The 17795-nt window shown below is 37.6% G+C and overlaps 4 protein-coding genes across 7 annotated transcripts; 2 read left to right on the forward strand and 2 right to left on the reverse strand.

Annotated features, from left to right (window-relative positions):
- Window positions 1-1507: 1507 nt before the first annotated feature.
- LOC121779741 (putative late blight resistance protein homolog R1A-3) lies at window positions 1508-3821 on the reverse strand. The gene is made up of 5 exons (XM_042177138.1): window positions 3680-3821; window positions 3330-3591; window positions 2797-3199; window positions 1992-2681; window positions 1508-1750 (listed from the first exon to the last, which is right to left on the reverse strand). The coding sequence occupies exons 1-5, from the start codon at window positions 3819-3821 to the stop codon at window positions 1508-1510; spliced, it is 1740 nt and encodes a 579-aa protein (XP_042033072.1).
- Window positions 3822-4601: 780 nt separating this feature from the next.
- Window positions 4602-10699, forward strand: LOC121792747 (inositol-pentakisphosphate 2-kinase-like). 3 transcript variants are annotated; one of them, XM_042190819.1, is made up of 9 exons: window positions 4603-4786; window positions 5741-5871; window positions 6717-6920; window positions 7026-7173; window positions 7632-7678; window positions 7867-7977; window positions 8156-8755; window positions 9165-9336; window positions 10253-10699. In XM_042190819.1, the coding sequence occupies exons 2-9, from the start codon at window positions 5770-5772 to the stop codon at window positions 10273-10275; spliced, it is 1407 nt and encodes a 468-aa protein (XP_042046753.1). In that variant the 5' UTR covers window positions 4603-4786; window positions 5741-5769; the 3' UTR covers window positions 10276-10699. The 3 variants fall into 3 exon arrangements, with proteins under 3 accessions (XP_042046752.1, XP_042046753.1, XP_042046754.1); XM_042190820.1 differs by having other exon boundaries at window positions 10262-10699; XM_042190818.1 differs by having other exon boundaries at window positions 4602-4786; window positions 9165-10699.
- Window positions 10700-11692: 993 nt separating this feature from the next.
- LOC121792751 (AAA-ATPase At3g50940-like) lies at window positions 11693-13625 on the forward strand. Its single transcript, XM_042190825.1, has 2 exons — window positions 11693-12772; window positions 13165-13625. Exons 1-2 carry the CDS (start codon window positions 11819-11821, stop codon window positions 13525-13527), a joined length of 1317 nt encoding a protein of 438 aa, XP_042046759.1. The 5' UTR covers window positions 11693-11818; the 3' UTR covers window positions 13528-13625.
- On the reverse strand, window positions 13594-17486 carry LOC121792754 (phosphatidylinositol/phosphatidylcholine transfer protein SFH6-like). Of its 2 annotated transcripts, none has more exons than XR_006048940.1 (10): window positions 17314-17486; window positions 16654-16927; window positions 15906-16005; window positions 14841-15107; window positions 14659-14736; window positions 14433-14534; window positions 14302-14351; window positions 14126-14214; window positions 13970-14043; window positions 13594-13894 (listed from the first exon to the last, which is right to left on the reverse strand). XR_006048940.1 is itself a non-coding variant. In XM_042190830.1 (10 exons), the coding sequence occupies exons 1-9, from the start codon at window positions 17345-17347 to the stop codon at window positions 13978-13980; spliced, it is 1071 nt and encodes a 356-aa protein (XP_042046764.1). In that variant the 5' UTR covers window positions 17348-17481; the 3' UTR covers window positions 13594-13894; window positions 13970-13977. The 2 variants fall into 2 exon arrangements, 1 of the variants encoding a protein (XP_042046764.1); XM_042190830.1 differs by having other exon boundaries at window positions 14126-14225; window positions 17314-17481.
- Between the last annotated feature and the right edge of the window lie 309 nt (window positions 17487-17795).

Raw genomic sequence — 17795 nt, forward strand, 5'->3', positions numbered from 1 at the left:
CTAAAAAAAGCATCAAACAAAACTCAGAAATGACAAAAATATATTTGCACATGATCAAATCACCATACATCAAGTAAGCACGAAGCAACAACACGAACAAAAGAAGAGAATCAACAAAGAATATGATTGAATCACCCAACCCATCCCTTGATATTTCTCGGTCGATCACACTATTCAACATCACAAAGTCATATTATTCAATATGTTTTTTTTGGCTGAATTATGACATTGAAAATGCAATATCTCTAAGTTAGAGCATCCACAGTGGGACGGATGTCCCGTCGGGCACCCTGACGAGCTTCCCAAAAACATCTCATGCCACGTCATAAGGACATCCCACTACACTGCCACGTCATAAGGACACCCCACTGCACAATGAGAAGAAAAGAGCGAGAGAAGGACATGACAGAGATAGAAAGAGGGGGGAGGAGGACCGAAGGTGATGGTACGACAGAGCTCGGCGGCGGAGATACTGGAGGGGGTAACCGTCAAATTTTTTACGGAACCGTCCAAAATGGACCAAATGTGACCCGTTTTTATTTGTGAGGGACCGAATAATTCAAAAGATAATGTTTTAGACCAAAATAAAAAAATCGCAATATGTTAAAGACCAAAATAACCTTTAGTCTTAACATCACATATTATTAACATCAACATTAGCGTTAGTATTAACATTAACATTAACAAAGCATTAACATTAGAATAAGCATTAACATGGCATTACGAGCAAAGATTATTATTATCAGCATTAATATTAGTATTAACATTATCATTAGCATTAACAGGGCATTAACATTAGTATTATCATTAACCCTAACAGAGCATTAGCATTAACATTAGAAATAGCATCAATAGGGCATTAACATCATAGATAATTGACATTAGCATTAGCATTAACACCACAAATTATGAGCATTAAACGAGCATTATTATCAGCATATTAATGGGTAACTAATTTATGAGCAAGTAGAGAATTTAATTAATATACTTATTAGAGTTAATTAAAGTGTTCTCTTATTAAATACTCCATACAGTAAGATACTAATACTTTTTGGAAATCTTAGTGTGTATATATTTAAGGTTCAATTATCAGATACAATAGTAGTATCCACTTGATCTTTCTAAGACAATTTAGTGAAATACTATGAAACTACAAAGTACTTAATAACTACTATTAAAATCCTCATTTAAAGCTTCAGTATACATTTTTATGAAATTAATCTCCAGTTTGAAAATTATATGCATGAATGTGCGAACAAAATGACAGTGCTGCATACAACTAAGCATTCAAAATCTTCAAGTTAAAGAAAATTGTTAATTACCTTCCGAGCAAAGTCCTCTTTACAATGCCAAGTTTGAGATCTTCGTTGCCGTTTTCAGATTGCTCCTCCACAATCCTTTCTGCTGAGGCCACTGCGGACTTGGTGCAACGTCCTAACTCAATTAATTGGAGTGTTGAGATTTCTCCAATGCCGCGAGGGATTTCCTCTAGATCCTCGCAGCGATATTAAAGGAGGTGGCGGAGTTTAGGGAAGTTGGTCTCATCGGCTATCCAACGCACGAGCCTTAAATCTTCAAGATATAGAAACTGCAGTGAGGGGAACTCATCTCCATCTGCTAACTCCCACTCTTCATCACATGTCTCATCCCATATGTCCCACTCGCTTTCAAACTCATCTCCCTTTGTTGCCTCTTTCTCTTCATCACGTATCTCATCAAAACTGCAGTTTTCTATCGTGAGCACTTCCAGCTTATGTAGTGCACACAGAGTCCTCCAGACTCCCATAATAATATCACATCTATAGAAAACTAGATTTCTAATATTACAAGGAAATATAACTCTGAAACGACAACCGAGGATATACTTCTCATATCAAAGCATCTTAGTTTTTCGAGCTTGTGAAGAGGGCTAAGATCAGGTGCCATGGATGTAGTTCGGAAGTCCTCCTCAATTGTCAACTCTTTGGTATTTGGAATGCTTTTGAACAAACCATCCCAAGTTGTTGGCTCCTCTTCAGAACACTAAAGTTCATTTCCACATCTTTTGAGAACTCAATTCCTTCCACATTGAGATATCTTAACTCAGAGAGCTTCCATAGCTCAGCTGGCTCATCGAACGTGCAATAACCAATCAAGGTTTGCAAATTCCACAATCTTGATATTCCTCTTGGTATACTATAGCAGTTGACACCTAAGAAGGGTAGATTCACAAGTTCAAATATTTCTGTTGGGAAATTAGAGAAATGCATATACATTAAGTCTAACACCCTTAGCAATCTTGCTGCGGAAAATGCACTAGATCGATACTGAGTCTCATGACCAATCCATATAACAGATCGAGTTAGTGACATTGACTCTGTTGAAACATTTCCATCTTCCAATTTGTCTGATGTGTAAAAACTCATGCGGCGTGAATTCGAGAATGTGAACTTGTTGGGACCATTCATAAACTTGTCTTCAGCAGATTTCCTGATGCACATATCCCTCAACATATCATGCATGCTGTAACTCTTTGGTTTTCCATCCCTTTTGTATTTTCTGACTTGAAATAGATTTCTATGTATTAGAGACTTTAGCCAATCCTCGGCCTCTTCCTCCAAACTTCTTTCCCCATTTGATTTTACAAATCCTTCTGCAACCCACGAAAGTATGAGTCTGGAGCCTCTAATCTCGAAGTCTTTCTGGGAAAGCTCCCATGTATAAAAAACATGGCTTCAAATGATTCGGCAAGTGGTTATAACTTAAAGACAATATACTATAGCATCGCTCGTCTGATCCATAAATTGCTGCTATTACACTGTCCCCAGTTTTCCTCCAAACATCTTCTGATCTTTCCATCTTAGATAGCAGCCCTCCAATCACACTGATGGCTAGAGGAAGCCCATCGGAATCCTTGGCGATCTTTCGACCAATCTCTTGTAATTCAGGAGGGCACTCCTCTTCTCCAAACACAAGTTTGTGATGCTGCAGACTCAAAGAGTCTGCATATTTTGCCACATCAGATTCCCTAGTGGTGATCACAATGCAACTCCCTTTGTTGTTATCTGGGAAGTACATCTTGATCTCATCCCAGAATTTGGTGCTCCATATATCATCTAATACAATCAAGTACTTTCTACCATACAAGCTCTTATGCAACATAACTTTTAACTCATCAATATGTTGATCACATTCATTTCCAGTTATGCATCGAAGAAGGCTTTTGAGAATTTGTTGCATATTGTAATCTTGTGAGATAGTGGCCCAAGCACAATATGCAAAGTGATCAACAATCAAACGATCTTCATAAAGCTTTCGAGTAAGAGTGGTTTTATCTACTCCCCCCATACCAACGATGGGGACAATCTCCAGCTTCTTCTGCTGCTGACCGATCAGCCGATCCTTGAGCTTCATCAATTCCCACAGCACCCTTGGAACTCGATGAACTGCTAGATGGCATCTTCTTATCCACGAGCTTCAGTTGTTCCATAGCAGAATGAAGCTCTCGCGGCATCATCTTATCCTCCATCTCCATGATGAGCTTCTCTGCTTGCTCCATAACATAACCAAGATTTCGTGTTACTTTCGTCAGACGGTTTGGATAAAGTAAATCTGACGCAATTAGATCCTGAGAGCATGTGACGAACTTGATGTGCTACTTCTCTTATTTGGGTGTCTAGTTTGGTGAATGAAGATTTACTATTAAGGAGGTGCTGAAGAGAAGTAGCTTTGTCGAGAAGGGATTGTAGTTGAGGGTTGTTTTCATCAACAATCCATCGTGATTGGTGAGGATCAAGAATTCCTTCAAGAATGGTGATGAGTGGTTGAAGATTGTAAGCCATTTTTCAGATTTCTTCTTGCTTGGAAACACACAGGAAGGAAAGCTCGTTGCAAATTGCAACCTCACAAAAACAAGATGATTGAATCTAAAACAACTCAACTGCTCACTGTTGACTTGGGAAAATAAACTAAATTGTTATATGATAGTAATATATTGTGTTGTTCTGTCCAAGATTTGCATTCTTTTAGTAGGGGAATCAATTACGATCTGTAAAAGTAACATGCTTAGTGCTCTCTGATGTTGTTCATATTGCTCATATCTCAAAAATATGAATTTGAATTGTAATATCAACGGCTCTTTCATCACCCTTTTTTAATGCAATATGAGCAATTTGAATTGTTCAAATCTCTGATGTTGTTCATATTGCTCCTACCATGCACAATGGCGGACGTCCGCTGTCGGTCGGAATTCCGCCGGGACAAGCGCCATTGCTGATGCTCTTTTCGCGGCGAACGTCCGCCGTTGTGCATGGTATGCACGGATACGGAATTCCGCCGAGGACACTGCAGTTCCGCGGCGCTACGCGGAATTCCGTCGCGACGGGCGTGCGGACGTCCGCCATTGCGTTGACTCCTACGGACGTCCGTGCGGAATTCCCGTTTATTGCATTAATTTTTTTTAATTGTGGGAAGTCCTTTGAGATGTCCGTCACTGTGCAGTGGAAAGTCTTTATGACGTGGCCGTGCAGTGAAAGTTCGTATGACGTGACAGAAGGTGTTTTTGGGATTCCGTAGTCATTCCGCTTAGGATTTGTGTTTCAAATACCTGTTCTCGATTGAATCAAAAGTGTCCATTTTATTTCAGTAATTGGACACGATTTAGTCAGCTCGAATATAGAAATTGAGATTCCATTCACTAAACCCCTAATAATTTGAGATTCCGTTAAGCCTTATAGCTACTCGATTCACTGGCTGGACTAGGTCGCCGACGTTGACGGCAGCCGCCACGGACGACCAGCCTCTCACGGTAGGGTTCTTATAGAATTGCTTTTGACATTTTTCTGTTTGTTGCTCTTTCAGCAATTTATTGGTTTCCCCGTTGAAGTTTAGTAATTGACGACTAATCTAATCAGCTGAGTTAAATTTCTGTTCGAAAATTGTAATCCAAAAGTTAAAATTTCTTCAATTTGATAGTCACGGGCGATCTAAGTTATATAATTGGAATCGGCTAGCTCCAGAAATGATCCTCTTTGTGAAGTAGTGTTACTTCTGAATGCTAGTTCTCTTTGCTCTTATTCTGCTTTGATCTGCCTAGATTGTGTGCCTTTGCCAGAGCATTCCAGCTTGTTTTTTTTACTGTTTCTTTTTTGGTTGGGGTGAATGATCAACTGTGCATCTGGTGAAATATTTGTTGTGGTGAGTTTTAGTTTAATAAACTTTGAAATTTGGTATGTTATTTAGATGATCCGTGTAGTTATTTTTAGAATCTTTAAATGTATTGATTTTAAAGTGTCAAGGTGCACGCTGGCACAAGCCACAAAGAGGACTCCTGAATGAAAATGAGATTATTTCATAAATAAATTTTCAATGTTAGTAGTACTAATACCAACCAGTAAAGAATAACGTTCCAGCAATAACTATACTAATTTATTCGGTTATATACGCAAAACATAGACTTCATTGAGTATTCTTTTCATATGGACGAGCATGTAGGATATGTTGACTGTCATATTGAAGGAACCTTGACTTGGCAATTAGGTTTTCTACGTTGGGTTTGGTACTACTATTACTAGTGCTTTTATTATCCAAGGCTTTATTTTTCTGCACTTGCAGATTCTATACTTGAAAGTAATGCTGATTGATTGAAACACAATGTATGGTATATCTGTTCATTTAGACTGTGTCTATTTCTGTGGATATGACTAGTCGAAACCCAACTGTACAATGATGAGTGACTACACTGAGTGTTAAATTGGAACAGGAAAGTTCTTTTTATTTTGTCTGAAGCCAATGGCTGCAATTTTGCAAGCCAAGGATGCCGAGGAATGGACTTACAGAGGAGAAGGAGCTGTGAACCTAGTTCTTGCTTACTGTGGAAGTTCTCCTAATTTTGTACAATTCTATTTCTCTTACTTACCTTTTACAACTATGCTAGATCTTTGTAAATTTTATTGCTAGAGTTGACATTTTTCATGTTGAAACCAGAAAAATGTAAGTAAATAATACTAGGACATTTTTTCTTATACTTTTCCTGTTCTCTTATTCCTCACCTGAAGCCTTGAGCCTTGTCTTTCTGAGATTCAACTTATTGATATTAAAATTCATCTCTGGGATTCATTTATTTTGTATGTTATACTCCCTCCGGCCCATTCAAGATGTCCACCTTTCCTTTTTTTGTTTGTCCCAATCAAGATGACCACTTTCCAATTTTAGAATTAACCCCCTCTCTCCTCTTTCCTCATTAAAATATTCAACTACCTTTTTCTCTCTACTTTATTCCACCTAATAACTCTTCCTAAAATCCCGTACCACTCAAGAATGTGGCCATCTTGAGTGGGACGGAGGGAGTAGTATAACTTTTCAAATGTAGCTGAGGGGAGAAATGGAATAAACTCTATTTGTAATTTTGCACCCCTTGTTAATATATTTCATCTGTGCGAAGGAATTAAAATCTTTTAGGTGTAAAGTCATTGCTTACCAGTAAAGAAAATGAGGAAGTCACTATAAATGTCTCTCTAGCTTCTACATTTCTTGAAAGTTAATCCTCAACTTAGGCTTGCTGGAAGTTCCCTTCATTAAAAACTATGGTGCATCATCATTCCTTGACTGTAACGTGTATGAAATAACTAATGTGAATGAGCTCTTGTTGGTTAATGGTATCATGGTACTTGCAGATGCTACACTCTATACAAATCTACAAATTCCTCAATGCATATACTTTTCTCTCATGCTTCTAGGTTGGAAAGGTTTTAAGGATACAAAAAGTTCCAAATGACAGACCTGAATGTGAGAACAGTCGTTCAGCTCTACTCAACCATGAATCCCTCTTGTGGGGAAAATTTGAAGGCATGGTTTCAGCACCTACAAAGGAAATTGTGGAGCATGCATATGTGCAGAAAGTAATGTGTCCACTCTTGGGATCTGAGCACGTTGACTCAGGGGTAAGATCTCCTAAAAAGTTTGGAGCGATTATTGTCCTTTCCCCCTTTTTTTTCTAGTGTAATCGAAACTTTGGAATGTATACACAACTAAGCAATTTGTTACAGATCCATGTTCTTGTGTCAAGAGAATTTTTGGAGGCAGTTGACAACAAGGTTCTCTGTCAGCGTCCATCTTGGCGTGTTGATGCTGCCAGAGTCAACTCCCTTCGTGACTCAGTTCTTTTAATTGCTGATCATTCTCTATTTCCTCATGGTATGAGATGAATCTCAAGTTTGTTTGTATAGATAAAGCCTTTTCTTGTGTTTCTCTGATCAAATCGGAATTATGGAGTCTGTATTTCAGTTTATGCTTGCTTAAGCTATTTTGGTGCATATCTTCTTTGTATTGTGGCAGCAACTAGAATTTTTCTTGTTGACTTGTTCTATGGGTTTCAAGTTATGAATTTCTAGTAGTAGCGTGTACTGAGACATTAGGGCAGGTGTGGATATATTGTTGGAATACAAAATTTTAAGTTTGACGTACTAGTTTTTTTAATGTAATTTATGCCCAATTGTAACTCAGTAGCCAACATAGATTATCTGTCAAAAATGAAAAAAATCACTATTCATTAATTGGTGCATACATATCAACTGTAAACAACTGAGACTAATGTTGATGTGGTGTACTTTCATGTGAGTTCCTAATCATGTTGATCGTGGTCTTTCTTTCAGTTTCAGGTTCTCTCAAAGAGGATTTCTGTGTGTCTGTTGAGATAAAGGTCCTTCCCTAGTGCTTTTTTCCTACATAAGTTCATTGTACGTTCCTATATATGTTCATTGTACGTTCCTATATATGTTCATTGTATCTCTACAGCAGATGCACATTTCCTTAACAATTCTTATAGGAGTTTATTACGTTTTTCACTTTTTTTTTTCTTTTTTCTCCTTCTCTTTTCTGCAAAAGCAGCCCAAAAGTGGATTTCTTCCTACTTCGGAATTTATAGCTGAGGGAAATGCAGTCAAAAAGAAAATTTGTCGATTTACGATGCACCAAGCTCTAAAATTACATCAAGGAAAGGTAATTCTTTAACACCCAGCTTTATTCATCTTCTCGTAATAATTTCTTATTAGCGATGTCTCGGCATTTTGACTCTAGAAATGATCTGACACTCCTTTATATTTCATAGATCACAAGCTATTTTTTTACTAACAGAAGTGTTTCTTTCAGCATAACTGATGAGATCCTTTATATGCAGATATCTCAAATTAGTAAATATGATCCTCTAGATTTGTTTTCTGGAACCAAGGATAGAATACAAAGAGCGATTAAAGCCCTCTTTCTTACACCTCAGAATAATTTTCGGGTTTTCTTAAATGGTTCGATTATTTTTGGAGGCATGGGCGGGACTTCAGACAACACTAGTCCCGCGACTGCTCAATCATTCCATGACAGACTTAAACACGTTAATTCATCAAAAGATGGGATGCACATCAAGGGTTTAGTGGATCTGCTCTCTGAAACTATTTATAAGTCTGGCTTGTTGAATCGGCTTCTTGAAGTACAGAAGCTTGATGCTATTGATATAGAAGGTGCAATTCACGCCTACTATGATATTATTTCTCAGCCTTGTGTGGTCTGTCGGCAAATAGGTGGAAAAAAATTATCAGCAAAATATTCACCAATTCACTCAATGCAAATGGGTGATAAAGTGAAAATTGTGAGGGATTACTTGATATCAGCCACTGCAAAGGACTTAAGTGTGATGATTAGTTTTAAGTCCAAAGTAAATATGGATGAGGAGTCTCCTCATCGTGCTATCTTTCTGGAATCAAGCAAGCAAACCTTTTATTACAAGGTGGACACCAATAGATCCTTTTGTATGTTTAGTATTATTGTTGTGGTAATCAATAGTACGTCGTCTTCACTATGGAGTATTGAGGAAGGCTTTTTTTTTTGGGTGATCTAGAAGCATGGACTTGTTAAAATCTGGCATCAAAATTTATTAACACTTTTATGTCTTTTCATGCTATGTGACTTACAAGGATGAACTTCCCTTCCAGTTCTAGCTTTACGCAAAAAGTTCTTGTTACTTGTTTTTCTCTTGCACTTTGTGAAATTAGTCACAGATGCATGTAGGTAACCCACACAGTGTTAAAACTTTAAGGGGAATTAGATTTTGTCCTCGGGATATATTTTGTATAAATTATCTATTTGTTTTGCATGTTCTTGTTCTTTTCTGATCACATTCCTCTACAATCTTATAGGCATCTTTTATTGACCTAGACATGAAACCATTAAAGAGAATGGAATATTACTATAAGTTGGATCAACAAATAGTCAACAACTATGGCCAGATGTTAAAAGATATAGAGGTGCTTGATTGTGTTGAGACGACCCAGGAATCACTGAATGCGTGTACCAGTTTGAAAAATGGTGGTAAGTTCTTTCTTTTTCTAAGGCAAAAACACATCTCGAGGTTCCTATATTATCAATGTTTGTTTTATTTAGTACTTATACAATGTTTGTGATTCTCCAAGTCGTAATTATATTTTTGATATGTTAATCCTTGCATTACTATGTTTGATCTCAAGATGTCATTGTTACACTTTTTTTAACAATAAAAAAGTTATAATCTTAATCAGAATTACATTCAAAATAATTTCCATGAACATGAACTTTTATACTGTTGATGAACATGTTTATGCTTATCCCTCACCCCTTTCTCTAAACACCTACACAAGTGAGTGTGCGCCTGATTTTGGCTTGTGGATATTGATTTGATATCATGTGTCAAATACAACACCCCATAAACAAATAAGGTAAATTCTGACCCATATTCGCTTCTTGATTAGCACTCTGCTACTTTGAAGAATTTCACATTTTTGTTAGTGTACATACTTTTAGTCTATTAATATCTGTGCCTAAACATTGCAAATGCCATCCTCCTGGCATATCTGGTTGTCCAAGTTATGTTTGTGGGAAGTAAAATGAAATGACCTATCTCTTATATCAATGGGGAAATAATATCTCAATAATCTCATCCATCAATGCATAAATTAAAGGGAATGATCAATGTCAATCAAATAGTCTGTAGTGTCCTCTTACTGTTCATATTTGAGACTTGACCACTATATCACAAAACTAAAGATTAAGGTTCATAAGAGTGACCTGTATACTGCACTTGGTTGCTCTACATTTTCACTTTGGAAAAATGTGATGATGTCTGTGGTTGAATCCAATCACCAGGTTACAAAAACAATCTTGGGTCATATCACACTTTGCTTTCTCTTTACATATATGTCATTTGCTTTCTCTTTCTTATCTCTGTGAGCATTTAAATTGTGGTTATCAGCTCCTGCAGGAATGGCAAATTGATTGAGGAGTCTAGAAGAAAGATATAGATAAGCTTTCTTTTCAATGAAGAAAGGGTGTGTCAACTACTTCAGTATCTTCCGGTCCACATCAGTGATTAATTTATGCAGCTCGATATGGACTGAGAAGTTAATGGAAATATGGCTTGCTAGAAGATGATCGCTCCTCCTGTGCTCTCTCTATACCACAAGTTAACCTCAACCAGTTTCGTCTAACTGAATCTGGAATATAGTTCTGTCTGTAATTGTAGACTTCATGAATATTTCATACTCTCTGTGAGTGTTCCAATCTTTGTTGTTGTAATTCTATTCTAAGCTATACTCGAAGTGGACATGCCTAACTGAAATTGTGTAAACAGCCAGCAATCAACTTCCCATTCATGCCCACTCTATCAAATTTGTGTTTATGGAAAATCCTCTTTTGCATATTTCATTGCTCAGGCTCTGGTGGAGTGTACTTTTTGTACAGTGATAAAATTTAGGTTTAACAGATAGTAGTGCATTTCTCATAACAGCATTGCTCTGTAGTTCAATGGCTTGTTTTAACAAAGAAGCTTCAGTTTTTGCTCTTTAGAATAAAACTAATACTCCATGTGCGGCTCATTCACTGTATGACTGATTGTGTTGCACTTAAAAGGTGAGCATAATATTCATAATATGAATAACCAAACTGAAATGTTAAATTTGATTTGGATTCAATTTTAATATTTTCTTCCAAATTTGGATTTTTTATTTAGTTTGGATTATTTCAAAAGTGAAACAAATCTGAAAATTGACTTTATATCTAATAAATATGATTTTATTTATATAATTCCTCCATATATTTTTATTTTAATAAACTTTTTATGTGATTCTTTACTAACTACTTCTGTCACTTTTTCTTTCTATTTATCTTATTTGTATTAAAACTCACCGTCACTTCAAAAGTTTATATTTTTAAATGCAGAAGAAAGTATTGTTTAAATAATGTTTTCAAATATGAAAATCCAAATTATATCTAGTAAATATATTAAAATTCACATCACTCAAAAGTTTATATTTTTAAATGCCGAAAAAAGTATTATATTGAGGTGTGTTATATTTTTAACTTTTTAAGTTGCTAACTCTCCTAACTCATCAACGTAGTGTATTAAAAATGTCAACACGATTACATTAAAATGTCTACACGGTATATTGAAATATCAACAAAATTATATGTTACATTTTAATGTCATCATGTTGATATTTTTAGTATACTGCGTTGATGAGTTAGCTACTTAAAAAAATTGCAATTGATCACCCCTCTATATTTAAATACTAATGTTTTCAAATCTGAAAATCCAAATTATATCTAATAAATGTGATTTTATGTAAGTAATATTTTCTTCAAATATTTGTACCTAACAAATATAGTAATCAAATAAATTTTCAGATTTGCCTTAAAGATAACCTTTCAAAACTCAATTACCCAAATTCCGCATTTCTGGAACACACGTGCGCTTACCCCGCCGCCAAGAAACATCCATCTCTATTAACAAAAACACACACACAGAATCATCAAATCAGACATGAGATTTTCCTACGAATCTCTGCCGCCTGCAGACAAAATCCTGACGGCGGCAGCCTCCGCCGCCGCCTCAGCCATCCTCCTGAAATCCTTCGCCAGCGACCTCATTCCCCAGCAGATCCAAACGTACCTATCCTCATCCCTCGCCAAGCTCTCGCGGCAGCTCACTGTCGTCGTTGACGAATTCGACGGCCTCACTTCCAACCAAATGTTCGACGCCGCCACCGTCTACCTCTCGGCCAAAATCTCCGGCGCCACCACAAGGATCAAAGTGAACATGCCCCCCAAACAGCAGGACCTCGCCGTCACCGTCGACAAAAACCAAGAGATCGTCGACTTCCACGCCGGCATCCGCTTCAAATGGACTCTGCAGTGTGCCACCGCCGTCACAAAAACCGCCAAAAACGAGCCATCCCGATCGGAACTGAGATACTTCGAGCTCAGTTTCAACCGGAAACACAAAGACTACGTGTTGAAGGTGTACTTGCCCTACATTTTGGCGAGAGCCAGGGAGATGGAGGAGGAGGGAAAGACTGTCAGGCTGCACACGGTTGATTACAACGGAACTGATTACTGGAGCTCGGTGGCTCTGAACCATCCGGCCACGTTCGAGACGATGGCGATGGAGGCTGAGACGAAGAAGGGGCTGATGGAGGATCTGGATAGGTTTGTGAGCAGGAAGGATTACTACAGGAGGGTTGGGAAGGCTTGGAAACGAGGATACCTGTTGTACGGCCCTCCGGGGACCGGGAAGTCAAGCTTGGTTGCGGCCATGGCTAATTACCTCAACTTTGATGTTTATGACTTGGATTTGAGGGAGGTTCAATGCAACTCCGATTTGAGGAGGCTCTTGATTGGCTCCTCCAATCGTTCCATACTTGTCATTGAGGACATTGACTGCAATGTCGGATTGCAAAACAGGGAAACAGATACCGCAGCAGCTCAGGAAGACAAGGTTTCTCTCTTTCTCTCTCTCACACACACACACACTATATGTGTGTATATATATATATATCTAGATATAAGTAAGGGTGCCGCCAATACGGAATTGACGGTTATGGTTCCAACGGAACAGAACTGTAACCGCTCTGGCAGCATATTTGAATACTTTCGGTTTTGAATTGGAAACCAGTGGTTTGTAACTAGTTTTTAAACAGCTTTCCTCAATGTTTCTCTGTTTTCCCGTGGAACCGGCTTTAACCAGAACCGAATCGATAAGCCGGTTCCGGTTAGGCCCATCAAGGCCAGTCGTGTTTTGAAACCTGAAACCGCTGATCCGGTTGCAAGTCGAACCGGCAGTTCCAATTTAACTATGCATTCCTAAACATGAGTGTTGAATGTGAACAGATAACCTTATCTGGGCTGCTGAACTTCATTGATGGGCTGTGGTCGAGTTGTGGGGATGAGAAGATCATAGTCTTCACCACCAATCACAGGAACAGGCTGGATCCGGCGCTGCTCCGACCGGGCCGAATGGACGTGCACTTGGAGATGTCTTACTGCACATTCAGTGGCTTCAAGATACTTGCTTCCACCTATCTGAGGATTGACGACCACTTGCTCTTTCCGGTGATCGGAGAGCTGCTTGGAGAAGTTGAGGCGACGCCGGCTGAAGTTGCTGGAGAGCTCATCAAGAGTGAGGATTCTGATATTGCACTACCAATCTTAGTTCATTTCCTCAAGCACAAGGACATTAAGAGATCATGTTAGAAACAATTTTGGATACTTATACGCATCATTTAATATTCCAGTTAAGTTTTGTCCATTTACTTCAACTTAACATAAATGCAAAGCAAAGGCAGCACAAACATTTCACCCCATCAATGAAGCATACAATTTGAAACATAATCATAGTAATCATTGTCAGATAAAATTAAATAGATCCCGAATTGCAACAATGGAACATTCCCTCATTCTTAACAATTCAGGGAAATTCCTAACTACCAATATATATATGTCTATAACTTGCAACGAAGTGATCAGGAAGGCACTCGGATTTTCCAGCGCAGTACATCCAGTTGCTCCTTACTGTATACTTCCCAGCACGATACATCCGACGACACAACAAAATATCAACCTTTGGCACGTAAAACAATTCAATAATCTAACCGAAGTGAAAACTAAGGAATGCATAGTATATATGATGCTTTACCATGACAACTAAGTTGCATCATTATCTGAAATTGATGCTGTCTGCACAAGATGCACTTCTGTATCCGGAGCCATCTACACATGGAAAGTTTCAAGTATCAAAAATCACAAAGTCGTGTGATGATGAATGCTTAAAATAGTTATGGAGCCTTTTCACCTTCAATAAATTTTGGTCCTTCCATGGTCCTTTATCAGACCTCAAGCAGCCCCCTTCAATTGCACAGGTACAGCAACCACCAAAGAAATCTGGTAGTTCACTACCAACCAAAAAAATTCTGAGTTCCAACATTCCTACTACATGACAACGAGTCAGAAAATTCTAGTGATAGTCACCTTTCATCAATTACTTCAAGCAACTTTCTCTGATAATTGCTGCCAATAACCTAATACATTCAGAAGGCATCATTGCATGTATTAACAGCATCAGACCCAAATATACAAGTAGACCTGGACTCATGAGGTACCTGGATTTTCGAAGTTGTCTCAGGATCAAGTAATGGTTTGACCACATTCCATATCATCCGAAAGCCAGGACCAGCATTGACAATAAACATTCGGGAAAGTGTCTGATATATTAAGAAAAGATCTTTTTCAACCGAAGGATATGCAGAGAATCTAATTGTGACATCTTCCGTGGACTATATAGTCCTAACAATTACAAAGCAATCTTTGGTAGTATGAGGCACATACTTCAGGATAATTGTCGTTATCAACCTTCTGAACCACTTTAATAAATTCGACAACAGGGCCAGTGAGATTCATTAAATTCTGAACAGAACAAAGAGCACAAATGAACACATGTATAAATTATAATCTCTTGAGAAAAAAGAAATTGATATGATATTTAACGTGAAGCGATATCAAACAATTACCAATCCTTCAACATCCAAAATTGTTGTACTTGAACCTATGTGTTTGTTTGCAGCAACTGAACATGCAGGAAATCTTATGGCAAGACTTCTCTCGAACTCCTGGACTTGATATTTTACAAATCTGTCTACATTTGTGACCTGCAGTAGCATATCAACGTCAGTCATACCCAACCTCTCTATGTATACGGGTCGTCCATCCTTGTCAACACCATGGTAACCATGAGGATAATATTGTTGAACCTCATTCAACTCTTTGAAGTGAAAGTCCTGATACAAACAAAGTGCATTCGGAGTTAAAACAAAACAATAAGATAATAAGTGCATGATTTAAATTAAATTACAGAATTCTTCGAATATGGAAATAAACAAAAAAAAATGTGTCAATATCACGAATTTTTTTCACAAATCCAGAGAAAATTTAGAGTAAGATCTAAAATTTAAATGTCATCTGACAAAATAAAGTATGGCACGATAGCCCGAGAACAAATTGCCAGAGACACTAAACCCCCGTCTTAGAATCCATGCCCAAGTCTTGCAAAACAAATAAATTAGTGGAATGTGGGGTCCATTACCAAAAGTAGTACTCCTTCCGTTCCATAGTAATGGAGGCGTTTCTTTTTGGCACGGAGATTAAGAAAATTGTGTTAGGTGAGTTAAGTAAAGGGAGAATAAAGTGGAAAATGAAAAAGGTAGAGAGATGAAGAGAGAATAAAATAAGAGAGAGTAAAGTAGGCGTGGAGAAATGTGTTGACTTTTACTAAAAAGGGAAATGACTCTATTACCATGGAACAGAGGGAGTAATAAGTAAGGATTTCAATTAATTAGGGACGGACGAAAAAGGAAATTGGTGCCAATTAATGGAGGACGGAGGGAGTAATTAAATTTATCTTCTTTGTACATAGAAATCCCCAATCGTCCAAGTGAGTGATGCTACAAAAACTATGTGCAGGTATATACGCATTATATGTATTTTCAAAGAGCTGGAAACAGTAAAGACTTGGGGTAAATCTTGCATGTAATCCAATGGCTTAACATAATATAAATATCAGATGAACTGAAAATCACCTCCATGATTGTATCAGCACCAAAATTCTTTCTCCATTCTAGCATGTCTGCCCACATGATCTTTGCCTTATTGATGTTGAACTTCCTTGCTTTCAGAAATCTGTTCATTATTGATAGATCAGGGCCCATGTTTCATGGTCACAAAAGTTTCTGAAAAACTGATGCAAAGGTGCACCAGCAGCTTCATGTGTGATACAAGCTCTTGATGAACATGGGAAGAATCATAATCCCGATGTTTTTTTAATATAGCATTCAATCACCTAAATGGGTATTAAGACTTGTAAAAGGTAAAACTAGACTAGACTTAGAAAGAAATGTTGATTTGAATACGAGAACCATTTTTGTCATATTCTCTGGGAAATTATATGTGGTTTACTGGTGATCCACATTCTAAAGAATATAAAGGTCCTGACACAAGAGTTTGCAGATAAGCTCAATCAAAAATTACTGTAATAGGAAGATTTTTTTGACAAATTGCATGGCATTTACAAATTCTACAATGGATATGGAAACAGATGCAGAAAAGGTTAACACTGATTGTTCATTACATCCTTCCATCAGTATGTATGGGTACATCAAACACAAATATATTAAGAACAGGCCATAGAAATCTGGATTTTGGTTATCGTGTGAAATTGATGGATATAGAAGTTTCTGACAGATTATTCATCTTTATCCACTCTTGGTCCAGACTTGCAATCAATGAAATGAGAAAAAAAGTATCAGAGTGACAATGTCAAATGGTTACCTCAACATAATGTGATAATCATCAAATCTCGAAGGAAGCAAACTATCCATCATCAGTGCTTGACGAAACGCATCGACAGCCTTTTGATCCCGGATTTCATGAATATCTTCACCTTTACAAACTCCAGAATCATTTCTCCGTTTGATCTTGTTTCTCAGAGAATTCCTGAATTTACTAGATGCATTTTTGGCTTTTTTAAGAATTCCGGATTTCGTATTTTCCTCCAAGTTCTCAGGATCTGGTATGTGTTTGTGTTCATCATCCTTACAGTAACCTGACCAAGCAAAATGAGTTTTTACCATTTCAGAATTTTGAGCATATAATTGTGATTGCCACAATAATCACTCGAATACTCTTCCTACTACCTCACTTTCCTCAAAAATTTCTTACTATTATAATGTAAATCAATGATCAATTACCAATTTTAACAGAGAAACATTAGGTTTCAATTTCCACAATAAAAACACAGATGCAGACGCTCAGAGACTAAGATATCAACCTGATCTCGACGTAACCTAGTTAATATCCAAACAGAAATTTGAGTACGAATCAAATTTAAACCACATTTCCTCTGCCGACACACCATAATTGAGAAAATCATGATTTAGCAGAGCGCGAACAAAGTAATTAAGTGCGGAGAAATGAGATTGATTGACTCACGCGTGGAGGAGAGTGGATCGACGGCGTTGGACATTGTGAGAGACGACGGTGGAGGGAGGGAAATCCGAGGGAGAGGATAGATGGCGTAGTGGGTTTGTTGAGAGGCGGTGGTGAAAGGGGGAGAGTGGCGGCGGGGCCCAGCCACGTGGCGTGAGTGACTGTGTTTGGTGCTGCGTCATTTGGCGGGAATATGCGGAAAGCATAGTATTTTACAACTGTTTTATGCCTCTACTTTACTTTCCTAACACGATATTTACGCTTGGATAAGCTCTGTTTTTTTTAAATGAAAATTTATTTTTTCTCATAGTTGAGTTGGCTTTTTTTAAGACAGTCCTTTTTTTTGTGAAGAAAAAAAAAGTTATTCTGTTTTTTTACTTTACAATTGTTCATTGGTGTGTGTTTTAGATATATTTTTTTATATATAGATAAATAGAATTGAAAATTTTAGAGAGCACGTCTAAGTTAATTTGAAGTTGAGATCA

This window comes from Salvia splendens, chromosome 2 (assembly GCF_004379255.2).
Source record: "Salvia splendens isolate huo1 chromosome 2, SspV2, whole genome shotgun sequence".
Taxonomy (NCBI): Eukaryota; Viridiplantae; Streptophyta; class Magnoliopsida; order Lamiales; family Lamiaceae; genus Salvia; species Salvia splendens.

Excerpts from the sequence above, each read along its gene's own strand:
- LOC121779741 (XM_042177138.1), bottom strand. The coding sequence starts at position 3,821 with ATGGCTTACAATCTTCAACCACTCATCACCATTCTTGAAGGAATTCTT. Across the intron at positions 3,200-3,329 it reads GGAGATTGTCCCCATCGTTG|CCTTCTTCGATGCATAACTG; the intron begins GTATGGGGGGAG and ends AATTCTCAAAAG. Across the intron at positions 2,682-2,796 it reads GGAGGAAAACTGGGGACAGT|AAAGACTTCGAGATTAGAGG; the intron begins GTAATAGCAGCA and ends GAGCTTTCCCAG.
- LOC121792747 (XM_042190818.1), top strand. The coding sequence starts at position 5,770 with ATGGCTGCAATTTTGCAAGCCAAGGATGCCGAGGAATGGACTTACAGA. Across the intron at positions 6,921-7,025 it reads CTGAGCACGTTGACTCAGGG|ATCCATGTTCTTGTGTCAAG; the intron begins GTAAGATCTCCT and ends AATTTGTTACAG. Across the intron at positions 7,679-7,866 it reads GTGTGTCTGTTGAGATAAAG|CCCAAAAGTGGATTTCTTCC; the intron begins GTCCTTCCCTAG and ends CTGCAAAAGCAG.
- LOC121792751 (XM_042190825.1), top strand. The coding sequence starts at position 11,819 with ATGAGATTTTCCTACGAATCTCTGCCGCCTGCAGACAAAATCCTGACG. Across the intron at positions 12,773-13,164 it reads CAGCAGCTCAGGAAGACAAG|ATAACCTTATCTGGGCTGCT; the intron begins GTTTCTCTCTTT and ends GAATGTGAACAG.
- LOC121792754 (XM_042190830.1), bottom strand. The coding sequence starts at position 17,347 with ATGTCCAACGCCGTCGATCCACTCTCCTCCACGC. Across the intron at positions 15,108-15,905 it reads GTGCTGATACAATCATGGAG|GACTTTCACTTCAAAGAGTT; the intron begins GTGATTTTCAGT and ends TGTTTGTATCAG. Across the intron at positions 14,044-14,125 it reads AGGACCAAAATTTATTGAAG|ATGGCTCCGGATACAGAAGT; the intron begins GTGAAAAGGCTC and ends TTCCATGTGTAG.